Below are 18,541 nucleotides of genomic sequence, written 5' to 3' on the forward strand. Positions count from 1 at the left end.
TGAAATTTTGTATTAAAAAACAACCAAACCCCACTATTTACCAGTAAGTGTCTCTTTTAAAAAACATGATTTAATAAGTGCATGTAACTCAATTTTTGTCCTGTAGGTTCTAATCGATACAACGCTCTGAATGTACCGTTACACAACAGAAGAAATCAGGTAAGCACTTTTTCTGGCTTCATATGTAAAGGTGCAACTTTCTACACAGATACTGAATAAAACCAGTCGTTTTAGTGACCTGAAATGGCAGACGATATAGGCTATCTTACTACTATTGTGATATTCCAAGGGAATTTCTGTCCACAGAACCTCTGCACTTTTCAAAAGGTAGTCTATACTGTTCTTGTGTCGAGGAGTCAAGTTGTCTGCTCACCTCACTTCACTAGATCTAATCCATTGACTACTGGCTGATGATCACTGTAGGTATTAACTCAGGCATGCCTTTCTAAAAAGAACGGCAAAAAGGTTTAATGTCTCCTATTAAAGTTATAGGAAATACTCTTTTACTATGCTAACCTGCAGTAAGTTAGAACTTGAACATTTCACTTTTAAAGTTGATTAAAATTATGTTAGTTTAGGGGTCTTAAGCTTTTTGTTGAAAAAAGTAGTTTTGGTATCTTGAATTCCTTTTCCCTCAAACTGAGCTGCTTCTGTCACATCACTTGAGTCCCAAAGAATGTTTGCATTTGTAAACTATACATTAGTGTGTAGACTAGAATGCCATATCAGTTGATATTACTTGTCACTAGTCATAATCCTTTTAAGGAATAAATCATCTGTCTTTGAGAACTCTGCATGGTTCATTGACATTTTATAGGATACTTCTTGCCAAAACACCTCTTACTTGCAGCCAAATCACCCTTATTAATGTAAATATTACTTAAAAAGAAAAGAAACTGTTTCTGTTCATTACTGTAACTTCATCAATTTCTTTGGGAGTGTGTTTTACTCGGTATTCAAAAGTGCACGTTAGTTTTCTGTGAACAGCTAATTATATTAAGGCTTTTTACAGTAGTAAATTGGATACCTTGATGCAGTCAACATTTTCCTGTTTTGCTGCCACTGAGGATGGGCTCCACACAGCACTCTGTTTTTTCTCTTTGCTTGTATGATATGTCTCAAACTTGAAGTTAGTGCATTCAGATGCCACTGTAGAAAGATTTCAAATAGCTGCTTTCTCCTTTCTTCAGAAGTGCCTATAGAGAGACCTTGTTCCTAATGTGTCTGCTGTGAGATCAGGTGACCTGCTGTCCAGTTTTGTGATGGAAGTAGCCTTAAGTCAACCTGTTGCTGAGTTCTAAGAAAAATCTGAATAACTGCATGGAGAGTGTCTTCCTTTACTATTTTCTGCTAGCACTATGCCAGCCAGCCTCGTGCTTCAAGATCTGCAGTCTTGAAAATGTTCCAGGACAGATTTTTATGACTGGCTTTGCCAGTGGAGGCAAAATGCTAGTGTATTAGCACAGGCTGCAGTGTAAAGGACAGCAAAACTGTAATATTGTCTGTTTTCCTTCCTTACATAGCTAATTAACATACACAAACTGAGTATGACTGCATTAATTGCTCACCACCATCCCTGGTCCATAATCAAGATTCACTTGATTTAACACTCCATTGAAGCATTAGGAATACATCTCTGAAGGATAAGTCATTCTTGGCTGAAGTGTCACTTTAACCTTGTTCTCTCCTCCATAAATCACAACGGAGTGTGGTTTTCTTCTCTGTTGCATTTGCTTTTTAGAATGTTCCATTTTGGATTAATTTCTTGGATACCTTCCTACTGCATTAAAGCTACAGAACAGCCTTGCTCATGAGCAGCAGCTCAGTTCTGTCCAGGTGGGAGAGTAAGAATTGAGTGTTACTGGTCAGAGAAGCAGACACCTTTTATTCTGGGAGAAGACCTCATTGGGTTTTACTAATTAAGTTAGGTTTCCTTACAACCAGGTGTTACAAATTTCTCACTATCACCATGCTTAAAGAACTGAGCTGTTGTCAGCAATTAGTCTATTGGTCTTCAGAAATCTTAATTTCAAAAATTATCTCTGTAATTGTACTAACCTTTAAGTGTTCTTGTGGTCTGTAGTTTGAGAAATGCAGCAGAGGCAAAGTATCACCTGTTGTATGAAATGGAAACCTACTTTGTTGTTATAGAAAAACGTGCCCTTCTGTGTGGCATTGTAATTTATGAATAAACTTTAACTTAAAGGTGATTGCTGCTGTGTATTTTAGGTTGAACTAGTAACAAGAAAGAAATCATTGATAGCCATTTTTTGTATTCAACCATAACAGGTTTTTTTGTATTTAAATAGCTACATGTCAAATATAATCACTTTATAACTGTCTTTACAGCTGAAGTTGCGAGACCTTGCAGGCCAGGCACTGGCTTTTGTTCAGGAACTTGTAACAGCTCTTTTGAACTTCCATACATACACTGAGCAGAAGGTACAGATCTTTCCCATTGATTCTGCAACAGATGCTATATCACCATTAAATCAGAAGGTAAAGCTTACAGATTTCATCTACAAGTATATTCAATGATGTAGACTTTCGCGAGTGAATTATCTGTCATGCAAACTTCTGCCACCTTTACTGGAATGCTATAAGTGTGTTCCTGAGAGGCAGCCTCTCCTGCATGAGAAGTCTTTTCTATTGGGTGAATTCTCTGAATGTAGGCGAAGGTGTAGCTGCAGAGAATCCTTTTCCCCTGTGCCTCTGCTACAAGAGCAATATGATAGTCGAATCAAGGCTTTGCTTTTTAAGTGCTAAACTAAAGTGCATTTGTCAAAATTTCAGCTGGCTTTATTTTAAAATACACAATATTCACTGCTAAATAGATGCTTGTCTTAGTTAATGTACTGGGGCATGGGAGATGTTGAGACAGAAGGTCTTGTGTTTAACTGTAATGTGAAATAAACTGGATTTAGGGTAGGCTTATGAAGGAGAGAACTTTGACTCTGTTCCCTTGTCAAAACCCAACTTTATAGTCTGATTTGGGGCTATTTGTGAAAAGACTTTTCCTGTAAGTGTTCTGAAGCTTCAAGTCTGTAAAGCATGTTGAAATTGTTATGAGAAACCGGACCTCTTTCTGTGCAACTCCATGGGCAGACTTTTCTGAGAGTATCATTCAGAGCTGTTAAGCTGCGTCTTTTGACTTTTTCTATGCCATGAAGCATGGAAAAGAACTTCGTGCATAAGAATTAGTGTGGGGATGCATATATATATATATATGCTTTGAAATAAAATTGTTTTAACATCAGAGTTGTTGACTTCATAGTGCAAGTGGACCTATGTGCATTTAAGTTGCTGGATGCCAGCGTTTTCAGATTCAGACTATAACTTCAGTTTAGTAGTTTGTAGGGCTTAGACTTAAACTACTGAGATGGATGTGATTTGCCTTCATCAAATGGCTACAATGCACGTAGTGGTGATGTTAACTATCACAAAACTTTCCTGTTCTTGGGAGGATCTCTTTGCAAGCAACAAATATGCTTGAGAAGGTGTTTATCCACTAGAGAAGTCCCACTCTATTTACCTTCTCAGTTGTTTCAACTGTTTGAATCAAGAATACACTTTCACAGGGAATCAGCATAGATCTTAGTTTGAGAACAACAGTTTCTTGCTTCTGCCACCAAACATGCTCAAAATGGCATATCCTTCTTGTGAAAACTATGTGGCTTTGTCATCTTCCAAATTCTCTGGGGCAAGAACTGTGTCTCCTTGCTTATGTGGCCTAGTGCGGTGATTCGATTCTACAGACACTACTGCAGTTTACACTAAGGGAATAAAATCGGGTTTCTTAGACATCACTTCTCATGCATTTTTTTTCTTAATTTCCTAGCTAACACATCTTTGCTTTTCATCAGAGAAGTGCTTTCACACAGATGAAACATGCAACTTAATCAGAACTGTAATTTGATTCTCCTTTTCTGATAATTGACTCTGATTCAGTAGTTCAGGCTTTGTTTGTTTTCATAATTATGTCTCTTGTAGTCTGCCCTGTTGTGTATTCATGACCTAATTGCCTCAGTGCATGCTACCTCTTGGGCTTTTGCCGTGACTTTCCAGTGGTGAAGCATCTTTTATCACTCACTGAAGCTGCTGTTGCTCCTGTATTTTTGATTGATTTATCTATTTGCTTGGCAAGTGTTCTCAGTGTGATCTTAGCTCCTCCACTGAGTGGTTCAAAAACTTCCCCTTAATGTAGTAGAGAAAATGAGACAAGTGTCAGGGAGTGGCTTAGCACACTTGCACTGATTTATTTTTCCCCAACTCCAGGTCTTGTCTGGCGCTTTCGAGCTATTTTCCCCACCAAACACTCAAAGTAGATGTGGACAATTCCCTTCCAGGTTCAAGTATTCCTTTTCTCTTTAAGTATTGGATTGCTGGGTTCTGCTGGGTCTTCAGCATCGTGCCAGATAACTCCAGTCCTTTCTCTTGCAACACCAGTCAGGAGCATTCTGCATGTGTTATTTCTTCCTCCTTAGATTTAGGAATTTTCCCTAATTCCATCCAGATTTGTGCATGCATGAATGAGAGCTTGGCATCTCTCTTTTCTTGTTAACGCTGTGTTACTGCACTGTAATAATACAAGAAATAATTAAAATTTCTCATACCCTATTTGCCTGGGATCTTTAGCTACTATTGTGATATAAATAATCAAAGGTGAAGATATCTTTCTGTGGGGTAAAATAAAAACCAAGATCACTTTTGACTACCGATGTCAGTCTGTGGAAGAAGCTTTTTGTAATACTGTGGTATCAAAATCAAAAGCTGATGGTGCTGTTACGTTTTGACTGTGTGTAAGAGTGAGCGCCTTTGTTCTCAGGTATACTTTTTTGAAGGCGAAATTAGCCATAGAATTTACTTAAGCAATTTTTAGCAAAGTCAGGCGGTTCTGTGAGGCCAAAGTTTCATAATTGCCCAAACCTCTCATAGTTCTTGCAAGTAAGAATTCTCCCTTTGATTAGTTATAGCTCCATCCTTTGCATTGGCATAAGCATGCTTTGACCCATGTTGAAAATGGGACTGGTTACAGATAAAGATTAAAATGTATCTCTTGCTTTTAGTTTTAACTTGGTTTAGTTCTTCAATACTTTGCACAGCATAGCTGTACAAATGTTTGTGCTGATGCACAGGACAAGGGCTGAGAGGCAAACAACACCTGGGAGGAAGGTAGGATAGTTTATTCTGGTGGCTTAATGGTGCATGGATCTAGCCTTAATTTGATGGAGTTGAGCAAGGAGTGCAAGAATGCTTAAACTTTAAAAAGCAGGGGTTTGGTGTGCTGTGCATGGTAGTTAAAATGAGATAGGGTGCTATGGCAAAGCCTTAGGTGGGGTTTTGCCTGGACTTAATTGCAGTCTTCACTATTTCTCACTTTCCCTCAAGGTGTGTGTTTGTGTGTCCTGTAGCAGAGGTTGCTGTACATTACTTCACTGTTACATCTTATTATTGATGTCCTGGGGATCATTTAAGATGACAGGTGCTTTGCTAAAGTGGACCATTTAATTGTTAACTTGAAACAGTTTGCAAGAGCCTTCAGCAAGCACCATTTTAAAATCTCTCTGTACTCAGTTCTCACAGTACCTTCATGAAAATGCTTCGTATGTTCGCCCTCTGGAGGAAGGAATGCTTCACTTGTTTGAGAGTATTACAGAAGATACTGTGACAGTCCTGGTAAGATTTCTTATTTTTAGTATTGAAAAAGATTTTTACAGAGCAAAAATAGTTATGTGTTGTTTTTCCTTCCAGGAAACAACTGTGAAATTGAAGGCCTTCTCAGAACATTTAGCTTCCTACTTATGCTTTTTAAGAAAGATTCTTCCTTATCAGTTAAAAAGGTACTTTTGATTTGATAGATCAAATTAAGGGGGCACTGAGTGTCAGGCATGCAGCATTGTCAACATCTACAACTCAAATATTAAGCCAACCCTCAAAGCACTCTGGCTTAAAAGGCAGAACTTTTTTTTTGCCTGCTGGTTTTTTAAGCCTTTAGGTTATGTGTGGGTTTTTTCAGCTGTGCATTAGAGCTAAACCCATGGATTTTAAAGCTTCCCCCCGCCCCGTGAGACTTTAATGAAAGCTGCACAGGTTTTTCATGTTTCTTAAGTTATTCAATAGTGTTGATACTATTCAAGTACGATACACTGAAACTCTTAATTTCTTGATCCTGTCTGAAGATTATTTATCATGCAACAAATACAGCAATATAGGAAAACTTGCCAGATGCACATCCCTTCTGCAATGAAAGTCTTTGTTCCCAAGTGGGTCAAAGGGAGGTGAATTGCTAGTGCAAAGGACTGCTTAAAAAGAGGTTTTGGATTAAGAAAGAAGAAAAAGCTGGTTTTATGCCTTCTTTGTACCTGTTCTCCTGCTCCTTAGGAAGCAAAAGGTAAATTACATGTAGTAGAGGAAAAAGTCTTTAAACTGATGCAATCGGTTTTTTGCCTTGAGTGTAAACTGTTCCTGGCTTGTGACTGAAGCTCCTAAGAGTGGGGATAGTACATGTACACAGTGATTTCCATGTATTGCTAAGTTACTCTCTGATATGTTAACCTTTCTAAAATAAATTCCTAGTCTATTGTTGCTTTGGACTGGGGCTGTAGAGAACACTAGTTATCTACTCCAAAACTCATTAACTTGTTTTTTAAGATAATTGCTCACTTTTAAAAAAAAAAAATAATTCATATATTCCTAGTTTGGAAGAAGAGTGTGAGTCTTCTCTTTGCACAGCTGCTTTAAGAGCTAGAAATATGGAGCTACACAGAGACATGAAAAGGTTGACTGCGGTCTTTGAGAAGCTACATACATACGTTAGTCTTCTTGCGTTACCAAGTAAGTGCCAGTTTTGGCTCAGTTTTCCTTTTGGACCAGTATTGGAGTTTTTCTGTTTGGTTTTTTTGTTTGTTTGGTTTTGGTTTTTTTTTAAACCATACACACGCACACACAAAATGCCACTTCTATGATAGAGGAAAACACTACTCTTCAGGTACAGTCTAAATTATGGGGAAGTATGCTCTGCCATGCTGCACCATCTTTTATCCAGGCTGGGAGACTGAGTGTGTTGTAGAGTGTGTCTTTAATGCTCCACACACTTCCTTTTGGATAGACATAGGCATGGTGCAGGCCTGGAAATTACCAAGCAGTCACACGTACCACATTTTAGATAGTCATAGTTAACTGTAGAGGAGAAGAAATAAATGACTGTAGATTTTTATAGTATGATTGACAGTATGTCTTCTGTAATCTCTAAATCATGAAGTTTTTAATAAACTACATTTTATTACTAATTATCACTTCCAGCTCCTCCTGTTCATAGGATTATTAAACTACGACTCTTATGGTCATGACTAAATAAAATTAGGTAAAAATGTTTGTGTGTGTGTGTGAGGAAACTATCCCCAAATGCATACTGTAAATAATAAGAGGAAACAGTTATTGTATACCTTCAGGTTATTTCAGCCTTCACTCTTTAGAAAGACCCAGATGGTCATTCCTACAGCAGTGAGCATGTAAATCTTTCTGCATGCATAATTGCTTTTTGAGACCAGAACAACTGATACTTGTAAAATCTGAATGAAATTTAGGAAACTTGGAAGTCTCTTACCTGCCTAATTTGGCAAAATTTGGTATATATACATTTGATATTGAAGGGAAAATTTAAGTAAATGAATCTGTTACGATTTTCACACTCCATGCAAATGTTTCTAGTAGGTGGAAATTGGATTATTTTTCAAAGCTAACTCTTTTCATTCATAGTCCAATCTTAGTGGAGTTTTGTGGGGGGTTTTATCTTTTCCTTTCTATGTGGCACTCTTAGGTACAAAACCAGCAGGACTTCTTAGGACAAATTACAACTTGGTGTTTACAAACATTGCTGCAAGTCTTCATGGATTTCATGACGTTTTAAAAGGTGAGCGTACAGGAATATTATGTTTCAGCTCTGCTTCTTTCTGTTTAACGTAGCACATGTGTACTCTCTCTGTAACTATGTTGAATGTGTCGTGATAAATCTGGTTCGTTTTGCCTTTACAAACTAAGATAAGAAACTAAACCTACTAACTACTTGTTTTGGACGTGCATGCATGTTTTTCACTCCTCCATTCTTGTTCTTCTAAGTTGCTGGAATATTTAATTGTGGTGCTCTAGATCTTCCTGAGCAGTATCACTTTACTTTCTGAACTTCATTTCTCTAGTGGAACTAGCATACAGAATGGAATGCTATTAAATGTACATATTTTCAACTCCTTATGTACTGTTGACCTAGTACCTGCCCTCAGAGTGGAATTTTTCCTTACAGTTTTTAGGTTGATCACTATTTTTAACATGAATATATAACCTTAGCTTACGAAGAAATCTGCGTTCTTTTTGAAGCTTAGCTTCTTCCTTGAAAATGGCTTACCTTTTATCAGAAGAACGTGGATATGTTACATTTTCAGTGAAGTGATGTTCGGGTAAAACTCTGAGTTTTAAAACACTCATGTTTCTGTATATCCTAGAATTTCTGTGCCATATAGTTGTTCCCAGGGAGAAAATAATCTGTGTAGGCAAATTGCTTTAATACTAGTCAGCTGTTTAAACATTAAGATTTTATAATTTTAAGCAAAATTGGGGTTTTTTTGTTTCATTTAGTAACATCGATAGCATGGCCCCATTTTGCAGAGTCCCTGTTTTTAAAAAAGAAAGATTATATTAGCGATTGTACCTCAAACAAAATGAGACACTAAACCAGGAGTTTTGTAGCATAGATAAGTTTATTGATAAATACCTTCTACCTCTTAATATAGTTACTACAATGTAAAATCAACCCAACTTATACTTTAACAAAGGAAATAAAGAAAATAGAAGTACTGAAGAAAACTGTCAGTAGAATTCATTAGCTAGCAACAGAAATGTTGTTCTTAACATCTCACGCTCCCATACTCCAGAATGCTTGATTTGTCACTTCTCTCCTCCCTTCCTTCCCAACCCAAACTGATTTCCAATTGCTTAAGCCTGCCTCAATTACAACTTCGGGTGGTGGTGACCTGGGATTTCTCCATTCTGTAGCAATAGTACTTTATTGTAAAATGGGTGCAAAATGTTCACTTGTCAAATAATTACTTATTTTTAATTAGGCCAAGTTGAGAATGTTTGTTCTTACATGATAAATACTTGAGTTTTTTTAAACTTTGGTGCTGTTGAAAATAATTAGTATATTTAAACTAAGATGTTTTTGTGAATGACTTTCAAAAAGTTCTGTGTTGTGGTGTTTTTGTGGTTGTTTTTTTCCTCCTCTCTGAAGAATGTTCTGTTAGTTTTCCCTGAAAGAATTTTAGAACACAGGAAGTAGCATTCTAAACTTCCAGTAGTCTTTTAGATTTGTTCTGACAGAATTAAAATACTTTTCCCTTAAGTCATGTGAGCTTAACACTCAGATATTGAACATGACTAAAAATTATTCTAAGTGTCCTGATGTAAACATATGGAAATGGAAAGTATACTTGTGAAATAAAGGGCTAGTTCAGTGTGAGCTTAGATCCCCTATATAGCTATGATTTTGGGGATACAGAGTACACTTAAATATACGCCTTTATTCTGCCTTGTGTAACAGGCATAATGTCTATTCCTTATGGTCACAAAGGGTTGTCTAAGGCAGTATACTGGAGAACTAAGAGTATCCGGACTAAACTTTTATACAGTTTAGTTAGAGGTGAGAAGCATTCGAAGCCTGAGGTCATAAGCTGAATTTGAAAGTGGTTGCTGAAATAAAAAAAAAAAATCGTAATTCGACATAAATGTCTTTTTTCCTTTTCTAGATATTTCCAAGCACTACAGTCAGAAAGCTACTTTAGAACAAGATGTTCCAACTGCCACACAGAAACTCATAACTACAAATGACTGTATTTTATCCTCTGTTGTGGCTTTAACAAATGGAGTGGGCAAGGTAATGGATATTTTTGTTTCAATATAATGTCCTAACTTATAGAGGTTTAAAAAAAAAAATAAATAATCTTAGCTGATTGATTTGGAAAATCTACATGTGGCTCTGATGATAATCTATAGTATCAGGTTTGTTCCAAGGTATTTTCAGGCTACAACTTAAAAACCACTGAATGGGTGATAAAGTAGATACTGTGAGGAGGATGCTTTGCGTTAGTAAGGTCTAAGTTATGTGGAAGAGCCTGTAGGTTGTTTGAAATTCTTGTTGTGAAGTCCAGTTTCACTAAATACTTGTCTTTCTCTTGGAAGAGTAATTGTTCTGGTGAATCCTTCTGGTCAACTTAATTCAAAATGTGACTTTTCTTGATGTGTCTAGATTGCCTCATTCTTTAGCAACAACTTGGATCACTTCACTACTTCGCTGAGCTATGGGCCTAAAGGAGGAACAGAGTTCATCAGCCCTCTTTCAGCTGAGTGTATGCTGCAGTACAAGAAAAAGGCGGTTGCTTACATGAAGTCTTTGAAGAAGGTTTGTTCAGCTAGCAAGCTTGCACAGAGAAAGCACAGTTCTGTTGATAGTTGGTTATGCCAAAGAGAATACAAACTAAGGATTTTCAATTTTGGAATGAATGAGATTCTCTGAATGAGAATCTTTGGCTGAGGAAATTAAACCCTTAGAGCAATAATGCTACTGAAAAATTTAGAGAGCATAGTTGCCCTCACAACTGAGGGTATGTGTCAATTCTGCTGTTGCCTAATTCCAGTAATTATTTCTGTGCCAAGACTGCAAAGAGTAGAGGGTAGCTGCTTATTTACTATACTTGCATTCACTGGAAGACAGTGGAGAGCAACAGGAGGGGAAAAAAAAAAAAAAAAAGGCAGCTGAAAAGGGGGTATGCTGGAGAAAATGTTCTGAACCAAAGGGTTGAACACTACCAGATCTCCTGTTGTCTCCATTAAAATTAATAATTAAGTGATGGTGTGCTTAACAGCTGTTATTAAATCACTTTACTGCAATGTCTGTAAAGTGGACCTTAAGATGCATTTGATAATTAACACTTGGAGTTTTCTGAGCACTTTTTAATCAGGTGTCCATTTGGGGGCAGTATGTTTTGTGAGCTCAAACCATTTTTTCTACTGGCTGGTAAACACTTGGAAAGTGTTTCTTTGCTTTACTAAAGTAAGGAGGGCAATAAGAAAATAAAGGTAGAATACATATTCTGATGTACTGTGAAACATGTTTTGAGGCTTCTTTTATCCTTCTGCAGCCTTGTGGAGATTCAGTGCCTTATGAAGAGGCTTTAGCCAATCGCAGAGTTCTTCTGAGTTCCACAGAAAGTAGAGAAGGTCTTGCACAACAGGTATTCTGGTATAAATCTTAATCACATATAGGATAGTGTATTTTATAAAGGTAAAGTAGTATCAAATAGTTTCCACATATTTAAGTGTGGTGTTGTTTGTACATATATATGCATATACTGAAGCTTAAAATTAGACTGCAGATGTCTTAACTTGTAGAGTTCTGAAAATAAAACTTACCCTTCTCAGGCTGGGTTATCCAAGACTTGTTTGCCTGTACCTGCAGAACGTATGTGTAATTATAAGAGACAGGGTTATGCCATTGATGTCTTCATTTATAAACACAAGAAGTCGGGTAATCTTTCATAATTCAAATAAATGCAAAATAAAGGATAAGGCATACTGAAGTATTAATTTCTGTTGTTATGTACTGTTTTGAGTACTTTTTTGGACTATGCAGGATTTATTAGCACTGGTTAAGAACAATGATTTTTCTTTTCAGTTAGGGTCTAGTAATAGATTACAGTTTATCATTCTTGCAGTGTCCATATATATTGTTTTCTGGAAGGTTAGGCAGAGGGGGTTAAATGGTATTTAAAAGGTCTATACAGTTTACCCATTGCACATGAATGAGACTGATTAATACTAAAACTTCTGTATGAGCTTGAATGCTCAGACTGCATTGAACTTTTACAGCAGAAGAAGACTTAAGTGGTGTGGTTTTTTTGTTTTGTTTTTTTATTTTTTTGTAGTGGCCAATATTCTAAGTGTATTAGTAGTGATGAGATGAATTTCAACAGAAGTGTGTGGAGTGATATGATGTATACTGTTCCATAGTTGATTTCTTATCTGGACAAGCAAGTTATTCTGTCTGTGTGAGGTGGGGCAGCTAGGAGGGGAGAGGTTGTTTGTCTTTCTAGCGTAGAACAAGACAATGCTAGTGCCAGGCACATATCTTTCAGATTTTCATAAAATTCTTCCCTCCTTTGATTTTTTTTTTTTCCACCTAATATGATGTTGCCAGTTCTGTGAGTGGTAACTTTGTGATGCATGTTTTAAACTAATTAAATAACATTGTCTTTTTTGACACATGACCACAGTTAAGAGTACAGCTCGAATCAGTAGTTGTTTACCTGCTGCAGTATTCATTAGCTCGCTTATGTAATAGTTTAAAATAACACTGTCTTCAAACATTTCCTGTGTGTGGCTTTTTTCCGCCCTTGTGTTCAATAACCTGGACTGTAAACTTTCCCTCCTAAAGGTCCAGCAGAGTTTGGAGAAAATTGCAAAACTTGAACAAGAAAAAGAACACTGGATGTTGGAGGCCCAGCTAGCTAAAATAAAGCTGGAGAAAGAAAACCAAAAACTGAAGAACTCTCTTAGTGGACACTTAACTGAAACTATACAAGAGCGTTCTGTTTTGTCAAATGTAGGTGAACAAAAGAAGGAAACTGCAGAAAAAAGTCCGAGGGAACCTATTAAGAGTACTAGTCTGGTAAGTGACCTTTTTCCTTCAATAGAGGAAAAACCACTTTCTTTAGTAGTAGTACTGTTTGATCAGTGGAACACTAATAATGAAAGCTTTTTGACTGTGTTGTAATGCATTCACACTTGGGCTCCTTGTGTTTGTAAAGCTGCTTGCTAATACTTTCTGCAGATTTTGGAACTTCCTGGATTTTGAGACTGTTCACTGTCTTTAGTATCATGGACGTATTTCTGTTGTTCTGTACTTGTATGACTGAGGGGGAAATAATAGGTGCTTAACTTCTAGATTTTCCTTGCAAGGCTTCCTAACTACAGAGTAATTAGTATATATCTTGGGTCAGCTCTGGGTTTCCAATACTTTTTTCATATCTAGGTATGCTAAAGCAAATGGAAGTAGGTAATTAGTATTTTTAAATGGGTTATAAGGCTTATTACAAGTCAGTTTACGATAGCTTAATTTTAACTTGAAGAAGCTATTCAAGCTTTCAGTGTTCTCTGGAGCACAAATTTTTACGTAACCTCCATAGGTGCATGCAACTTGGGTTCGACAACTGCTTTTGGATATGGCATGCATTCTGTCCTTGCTCTTCTATGTTGGGAAATGGCTTTTTCCTGTTTATTACTAGTATTTAAAAGGGGTTGGCCTTTCCTCTGAATTACCACTTCTGAAGTGGTATTAACAGGGATGTCATCTGTAAGAAATAATAAATCTACTCAGCTCAGCACTCAATAGAATTCTTCATTTATTTTTTTTTTCCTCCCTACTTTCCTGTTCCAGGAGAATAATGACCAGTGGATTGTTTCGAAATCCCCAGTTCTGAAGTAAAATGGCATCTCTAAGTTTTTGATCCTGTATTTGATCTGTTAGGAGTTAGAGGAGATTGGCTTTTTCTAGCCACAATTATGTGTCATTAATGTAACTCACAGGTTAACATATTGTATAAATATTTCCCATAACCCCAAATCTCTACTCCTGTTGAGAGCAGAAAAAACACCTCTGATTCTCCGTGAAGATATTCTTCCATGAAACTAGTTCTTGGCATACATCCCTCTGCTAGAGTTCTGTCAGTGCTTCACACTGAACCGTCAATGTAACTTACTAGTCAAAGTGGAAAGAAAGGAATTCAGAAGGTGCTCAAGAAATTGAAGTTGGCCTTCCTTGCTCTTAAACGTGAAAAGTAGTGTTTCAATGTACTAGCGTACCTCTGAATTAGTTTCATGTAATCAAGCAGTTGCATAATCATACAAGCTAGCTGCATCTTGTTGCTTTTATTGCTTTTCCCCTGTGTATATCATAAGGCAAAAGATGTATTTGGAGAGTTGGTGTCAGCTTTAATTCTGTTCAAGGCATTCATGTATATTACTACCCTTGTTGATGTTACAGGTGGAAGTACTTAAATTTGGTTTTAGTTAACTGTTGCAAGATTTTTTTAATTTGAAGTCCTATGACTGAAGCCAAAACGACTTGCAACTATCGTATCTGTATTTGCAGTTCTCACCTAAGTGTATTTTCTTCCTTGTTCTAGATTGGAATGTTGACTATAACTACTGATAATGAAAAGGTAATCTGTTTTAAACATTATCAAGCTACATCTGGTAAATACTTCAATTCTGATTCTGTTAAACTTATTCCAAAGGTCTAATTACCAAGAATACTATAGTATAATGCCATCAGTCACCCATGTGTTCAAGTTTCTGAAATCCATGTATTTCTTAATTTTCTTCTTCTGTTTAGTGAACTGTTCTCTCTTATTCTCTTATTTGGAGCAGTGGTCCTGTTCTGCTCTGTGTTTTGAGGAAAGCGTTGGTCCATCTGTACTTCAGTAACCCTAGCTGCATTCCAAGCCTCAATTCTAAACTCTTGAGGAAGGGCTCAAGTTGCAAAAAAGTCACTGACTGTAGTGCCTGGTGTTTTAACACTTAAGTACAGGTTATCCCAAACCAGAGGTCACACTGAAAGAAACTTTGAACCAGCTGTCAGACTAAATGTTAACTCTTTATTTAGCACTGCTATAGTGTAACGCTTGCCCCAGCAGGAACCTAGCAGAATAAGATTCAGTGCTTTTCCTTTTCTGATACTGCAGGGAACTGATGTGTATTTCAGTTTACTCCTCTGTTTCTTCTGAAGGTGTGATTAAAAAGGGAGTGGGAGCAGAGTGAGAGCCAGATAATAATTGATACAAGTTCTTAAAAGCTACTGCATAGTGCTGAACTTGAAAGTAATGACAAGTCTGCCTCCAGTGGGTTACTCTGTAACTTACAGTAAACTGGCAAGTTGTGGGGTTTGGGTTTTGGGTTTTGGTTTTTTTTAAAGTTCAAATGTCTAAAGAAACTTCTGGAACATGAAACATTAGAAATAGTTCTGACTGTTGTGAGCTTCTGAAACTTAGTTATGCGAAGGAATTCTTCCTTGTTGGGAAAAGCCAGTAAGTTTCTATGTAAGTAAAAGCAGTCCACTTCTGCAGTGGATTTTCATTTGCATTGGAGACTTGATACGTTAAATCAGGCAAACTTCTTACGTCTTCAGTCAGCTCTTTGTCCTTTAAGGAAGTCTGACATTAAGAGTCACCATCAGAGTGACAAATTGCAGAGTGACTTGCTGTAATTTTTCTGTTGTGTTTGAGGAATTTGATGCTTTTGGGTAGAGCACCCAGGCCTCAAGAGGGAAGAAGAGAAGTTAGTATAGAGGACAATGTTGTGATGCAAGTATTCAGTCTACTTTCTAAGCATAAGTATCTCTCTGCTTAATTTTTGCTTTGCCAAGGCTCCAGATGTTGAGTCTCGTGAAGACCTGATAAAAAACCACTACATGGCAAGGATAGCAGAACTTACATCTCATCTGCAGCTTGCTGACAGCAAATCAGTACACTTTCATGCTGAGGTGAGCATGCAGGCAGTGTCTATACTGAAAACAGTAAATCCCTTTTTGAACTTTCCACAGGCAAGTGTTATGACAGTGAGTTTAAATATATGGAACATAATGCTTCATAAAAATCTGTTCCTGGAATATGTTTTTTGGCTGTGGTCTAGTATGCATAAAAATGGATACTGTAGAAAGACTTTTTTTAAATAAATCCTTTGGTGGCCTTGTCTTGGGTGTATTAAGAAGTATAATGTGCGTGATGTATAGGTTTGTTCATATAAACTGCTTTAGTTACCAAGCTAGTTTTGACTTAATTATGACTTAAGTGATGCTTATGTCATTCAGAAATATTTGAGTGTATCATGAAGTGATGAAAACGGCTCTCCTCTGAGAAATTGGTTCTTAGGCATAAGTTATACTTGACTTCAAGAATTAACAAAACGATTCATTGTATCTGTGGTTTCCTGTTTTCATTGCAAATCATGAGGTAATTTTTCTTAAAAGTAGTGGCCAGTTCTATTTGTGTAATTAACTGATGTGGAATATACCAAAGTTCCAAGCTGACTGAGCAAATTCTCTTAAATATTTTTTTAATGGTAGATGACGTAGTATGGAGGAACCATCTTTCTCTGATATTTGAGCAATGTATGAAGCGAGTTGTTTGTTTTGCTTTTTACTTGTGAAATATTTCCTAGTAATTCTGTGGAAAAAACCCGGTATTTAGAGGATTTGCAATATGGTAATTCTGTAAAATGAAAGAAAAACTTAATGTTAACTATTACATTACCTTTGCATTTGAAAATGTGCACAAGCTCTGACTAAGTTTCTTGAAATCTAAGGATTACAGAAAGATGGAAACATCCAAAGCAATCAGTTAAAGATGGCACAAGGCAGTACTCTGGAACTAACTTTACTCCCTTTTACCCTCCCTATTCTGTTCTGATTGACAGTGTCGAGCACTTGCCAAAAGACTGTCTTTAGCAGAGAAGTCCAAGGAATCGCTCACGGAAGAGTTGAAACTAGCTAGTCAAAACATCAGTAGATTACAGGCAAGTGAAATGTTACCTAATGTAATAAATGCATTTCATAATTGTGTGTAAGGGGAAGTTGGAGGAGAAAAATTACAACCATCGAGCATGGTCATGCCTTTACTAGGTCCTTAGTTATGTGATGTAAAAACTCTAATGATATGTAGAGAAGAGACTTAAATAATACACTTCAAATCCCAGGTATAAAGTTGAAGTGGAACATGTTTGCAAGGAAAAGGTTATAGTAACCAAGCCTGTGTTTTAGCACATTTCATGTCAAGTCTTTCTATGAAAATGTTTTGGGTTGTTTTTTGTTTGGTTGGTTGGTTTGGTTTGGGTTTTTTTGTCAAAAGGTGTGGTTGTGTGACTGATTTCAGATGATACACTGAATTCTTAATCCTTTCTAGCATCTGGGACTGGAAGTCTTAGAAATGCCAGGGTGTTTTTTTGAGATGGATAGCTTAATATTAAGCAAAAATAACTTTGTGGTGATGTTTAAGAAGCCATTGTTAACAACAGATAATAAAATCTTATGCCAGATGTCCTTTGAATGTCCTGTCCCTTTGTCCTTCCCCTCCACATGGCTGAGAAAGGAGTCAATAGTAAAATAAAGTATATATAAATACTCAGTTCATAAATGCATAATATTGAATCATAGAATTGTTTAGGTTGGAAGGGTTCTCTGAAGGTAATTTGGTCCTCTCCTTTGGTCAGAGCAGAGAGAGTTCAGATCAAGCTGTTGAATCGGGAGTTTCCTGTACAGCCCTGCTGGCCTTCTGCCACAATTGCTCCACTTCCTAAGCACTGGGCTGTTCTTTGCTCTGTCCTTGATCATTCAGCTTTCCTGGGCCCCTTTAACTTCCAGGACAGTTGTTCTTGCCAAGCAGACCTTGAAAAAGCCAAAGTCTACTCTTCTTAAATCTAGGGTGGCTGTAATTCTACTATTCATCTTGCTTGCTTCCCTCAGGATCTTAAATTTCACTAACTCGTGGTTGCTGCAGCCAAGGCTACCATTGGCTTTCACATGCCTGACCAGCTTTTCCTTATTTGTAACAGGTCCAGCAGAGAGCATCTCTTAGGCCTGTTGATCACTGGTATCAAGAAGTTCCTTACCACACTCAAGAGAACTCCTGAATTGCTTGTGTACCACCTTGTTGCTCTTCCAGGAGATGTCAGAGTAGTTAAAATCCCTCATGAGGATCAGGGTCTGGGGTTGAGAGATTTTTATCTGCTTGTGGCAGATGCCCACCATATCACCCTTGTTGTTTGCCTCTGATCCCTACCTATGAGATCGTAATCATCTTCAAACCACTCCTTCACATAAAGCATGATTTCTCCCCTTCTATCCTGTCCTTCCTAAAGTGTCTGTATCCCTTCGTGGCTGCGTTCTAGTCACGCACACTATCCCACCATGTCTCTCTAATCCTTCAGCTTTGTATGCCACGTATGCTCATGTACAGGCTATGCTCTAACCCTATAAACTTCACTTGTTTCTTGGCTGGAAGCAATGTTGGAAAACTTAGCTGTTAGTCTCTTATGTAAGCCATAAAAAGTGGGGGAAAAATTATAAAGGAAACAGAGGAAAAAATAAGGGGAACAGACCATGCATGAGACTTCAGGTAAAAGACAAATAGCTATTGACTTTCTTTCATAAAGTGGTTTTTTTTTTTCGATGGTTTAGCTTAATTGCACACATTCAGCATCAAAAGTGTAGCTTACTAAGTGGAGATAGAAGTTGGCTACTTCGGCAGTTGCTACTAATATTAAGCAAAGGCTTCTGTTTTCTTTTTTTTTTTTCTTCCCACCTTAGGATGAATTGATGACGACAAAGAGAAGTTATGAGGATCAGTTAAGTATGATGAGTGACCATCTCTGTAGTATGAATGAAACCTTAACTAAACAAAGGGAAGAAATTGATACACTAAAGATGACTAGTAAGGTAAGT

General features: G+C 37.2%; 1 protein-coding gene across 6 annotated transcripts in view; it reads left to right on the forward strand.

Moving 5' to 3' along the window:
* Positions 1–18,541, forward strand: part of PPP1R21 (protein phosphatase 1, regulatory subunit 21) — a 33,384-nt gene that overhangs the window by 11,779 nt on the left and 3,064 nt on the right. For all 6 annotated transcript variants that reach the window (XR_775040.1, XM_010577767.1, XM_010577769.1 and 3 more), the window contains 14 exons: positions 107–159; positions 2,350–2,499; positions 5,575–5,676; positions 5,752–5,840; positions 6,698–6,834; positions 7,820–7,912; positions 9,798–9,925; positions 10,298–10,450; positions 11,190–11,282; positions 12,482–12,715; positions 14,232–14,267; positions 15,470–15,586; positions 16,519–16,617; positions 18,407–18,535. Coding sequence is in view for 5 of the 6 variants with exons in the window: in XM_010577767.1 (XP_010576069.1) it covers positions 107–159; positions 2,350–2,499; positions 5,575–5,676; positions 5,752–5,840; positions 6,698–6,834; positions 7,820–7,912; positions 9,798–9,925; positions 10,298–10,450; positions 11,190–11,282; positions 12,482–12,715; positions 14,232–14,267; positions 15,470–15,586; positions 16,519–16,617; positions 18,407–18,535 (1,613 nt within the window). In the remaining variant the exon portion in view is untranslated. The remainder of the gene's footprint in view (positions 1–106; positions 160–2,349; positions 2,500–5,574; positions 5,677–5,751; positions 5,841–6,697; positions 6,835–7,819; positions 7,913–9,797; positions 9,926–10,297; positions 10,451–11,189; positions 11,283–12,481; positions 12,716–14,231; positions 14,268–15,469; positions 15,587–16,518; positions 16,618–18,406; positions 18,536–18,541) is intronic.

This window comes from Haliaeetus leucocephalus, unplaced genomic scaffold, assembly GCF_000737465.1.
Source record: "Haliaeetus leucocephalus isolate CR32 unplaced genomic scaffold, Haliaeetus_leucocephalus-4.0 Scaffold577, whole genome shotgun sequence".
NCBI lineage: Eukaryota > Metazoa > Chordata > Aves > Accipitriformes > Accipitridae > Haliaeetus > Haliaeetus leucocephalus.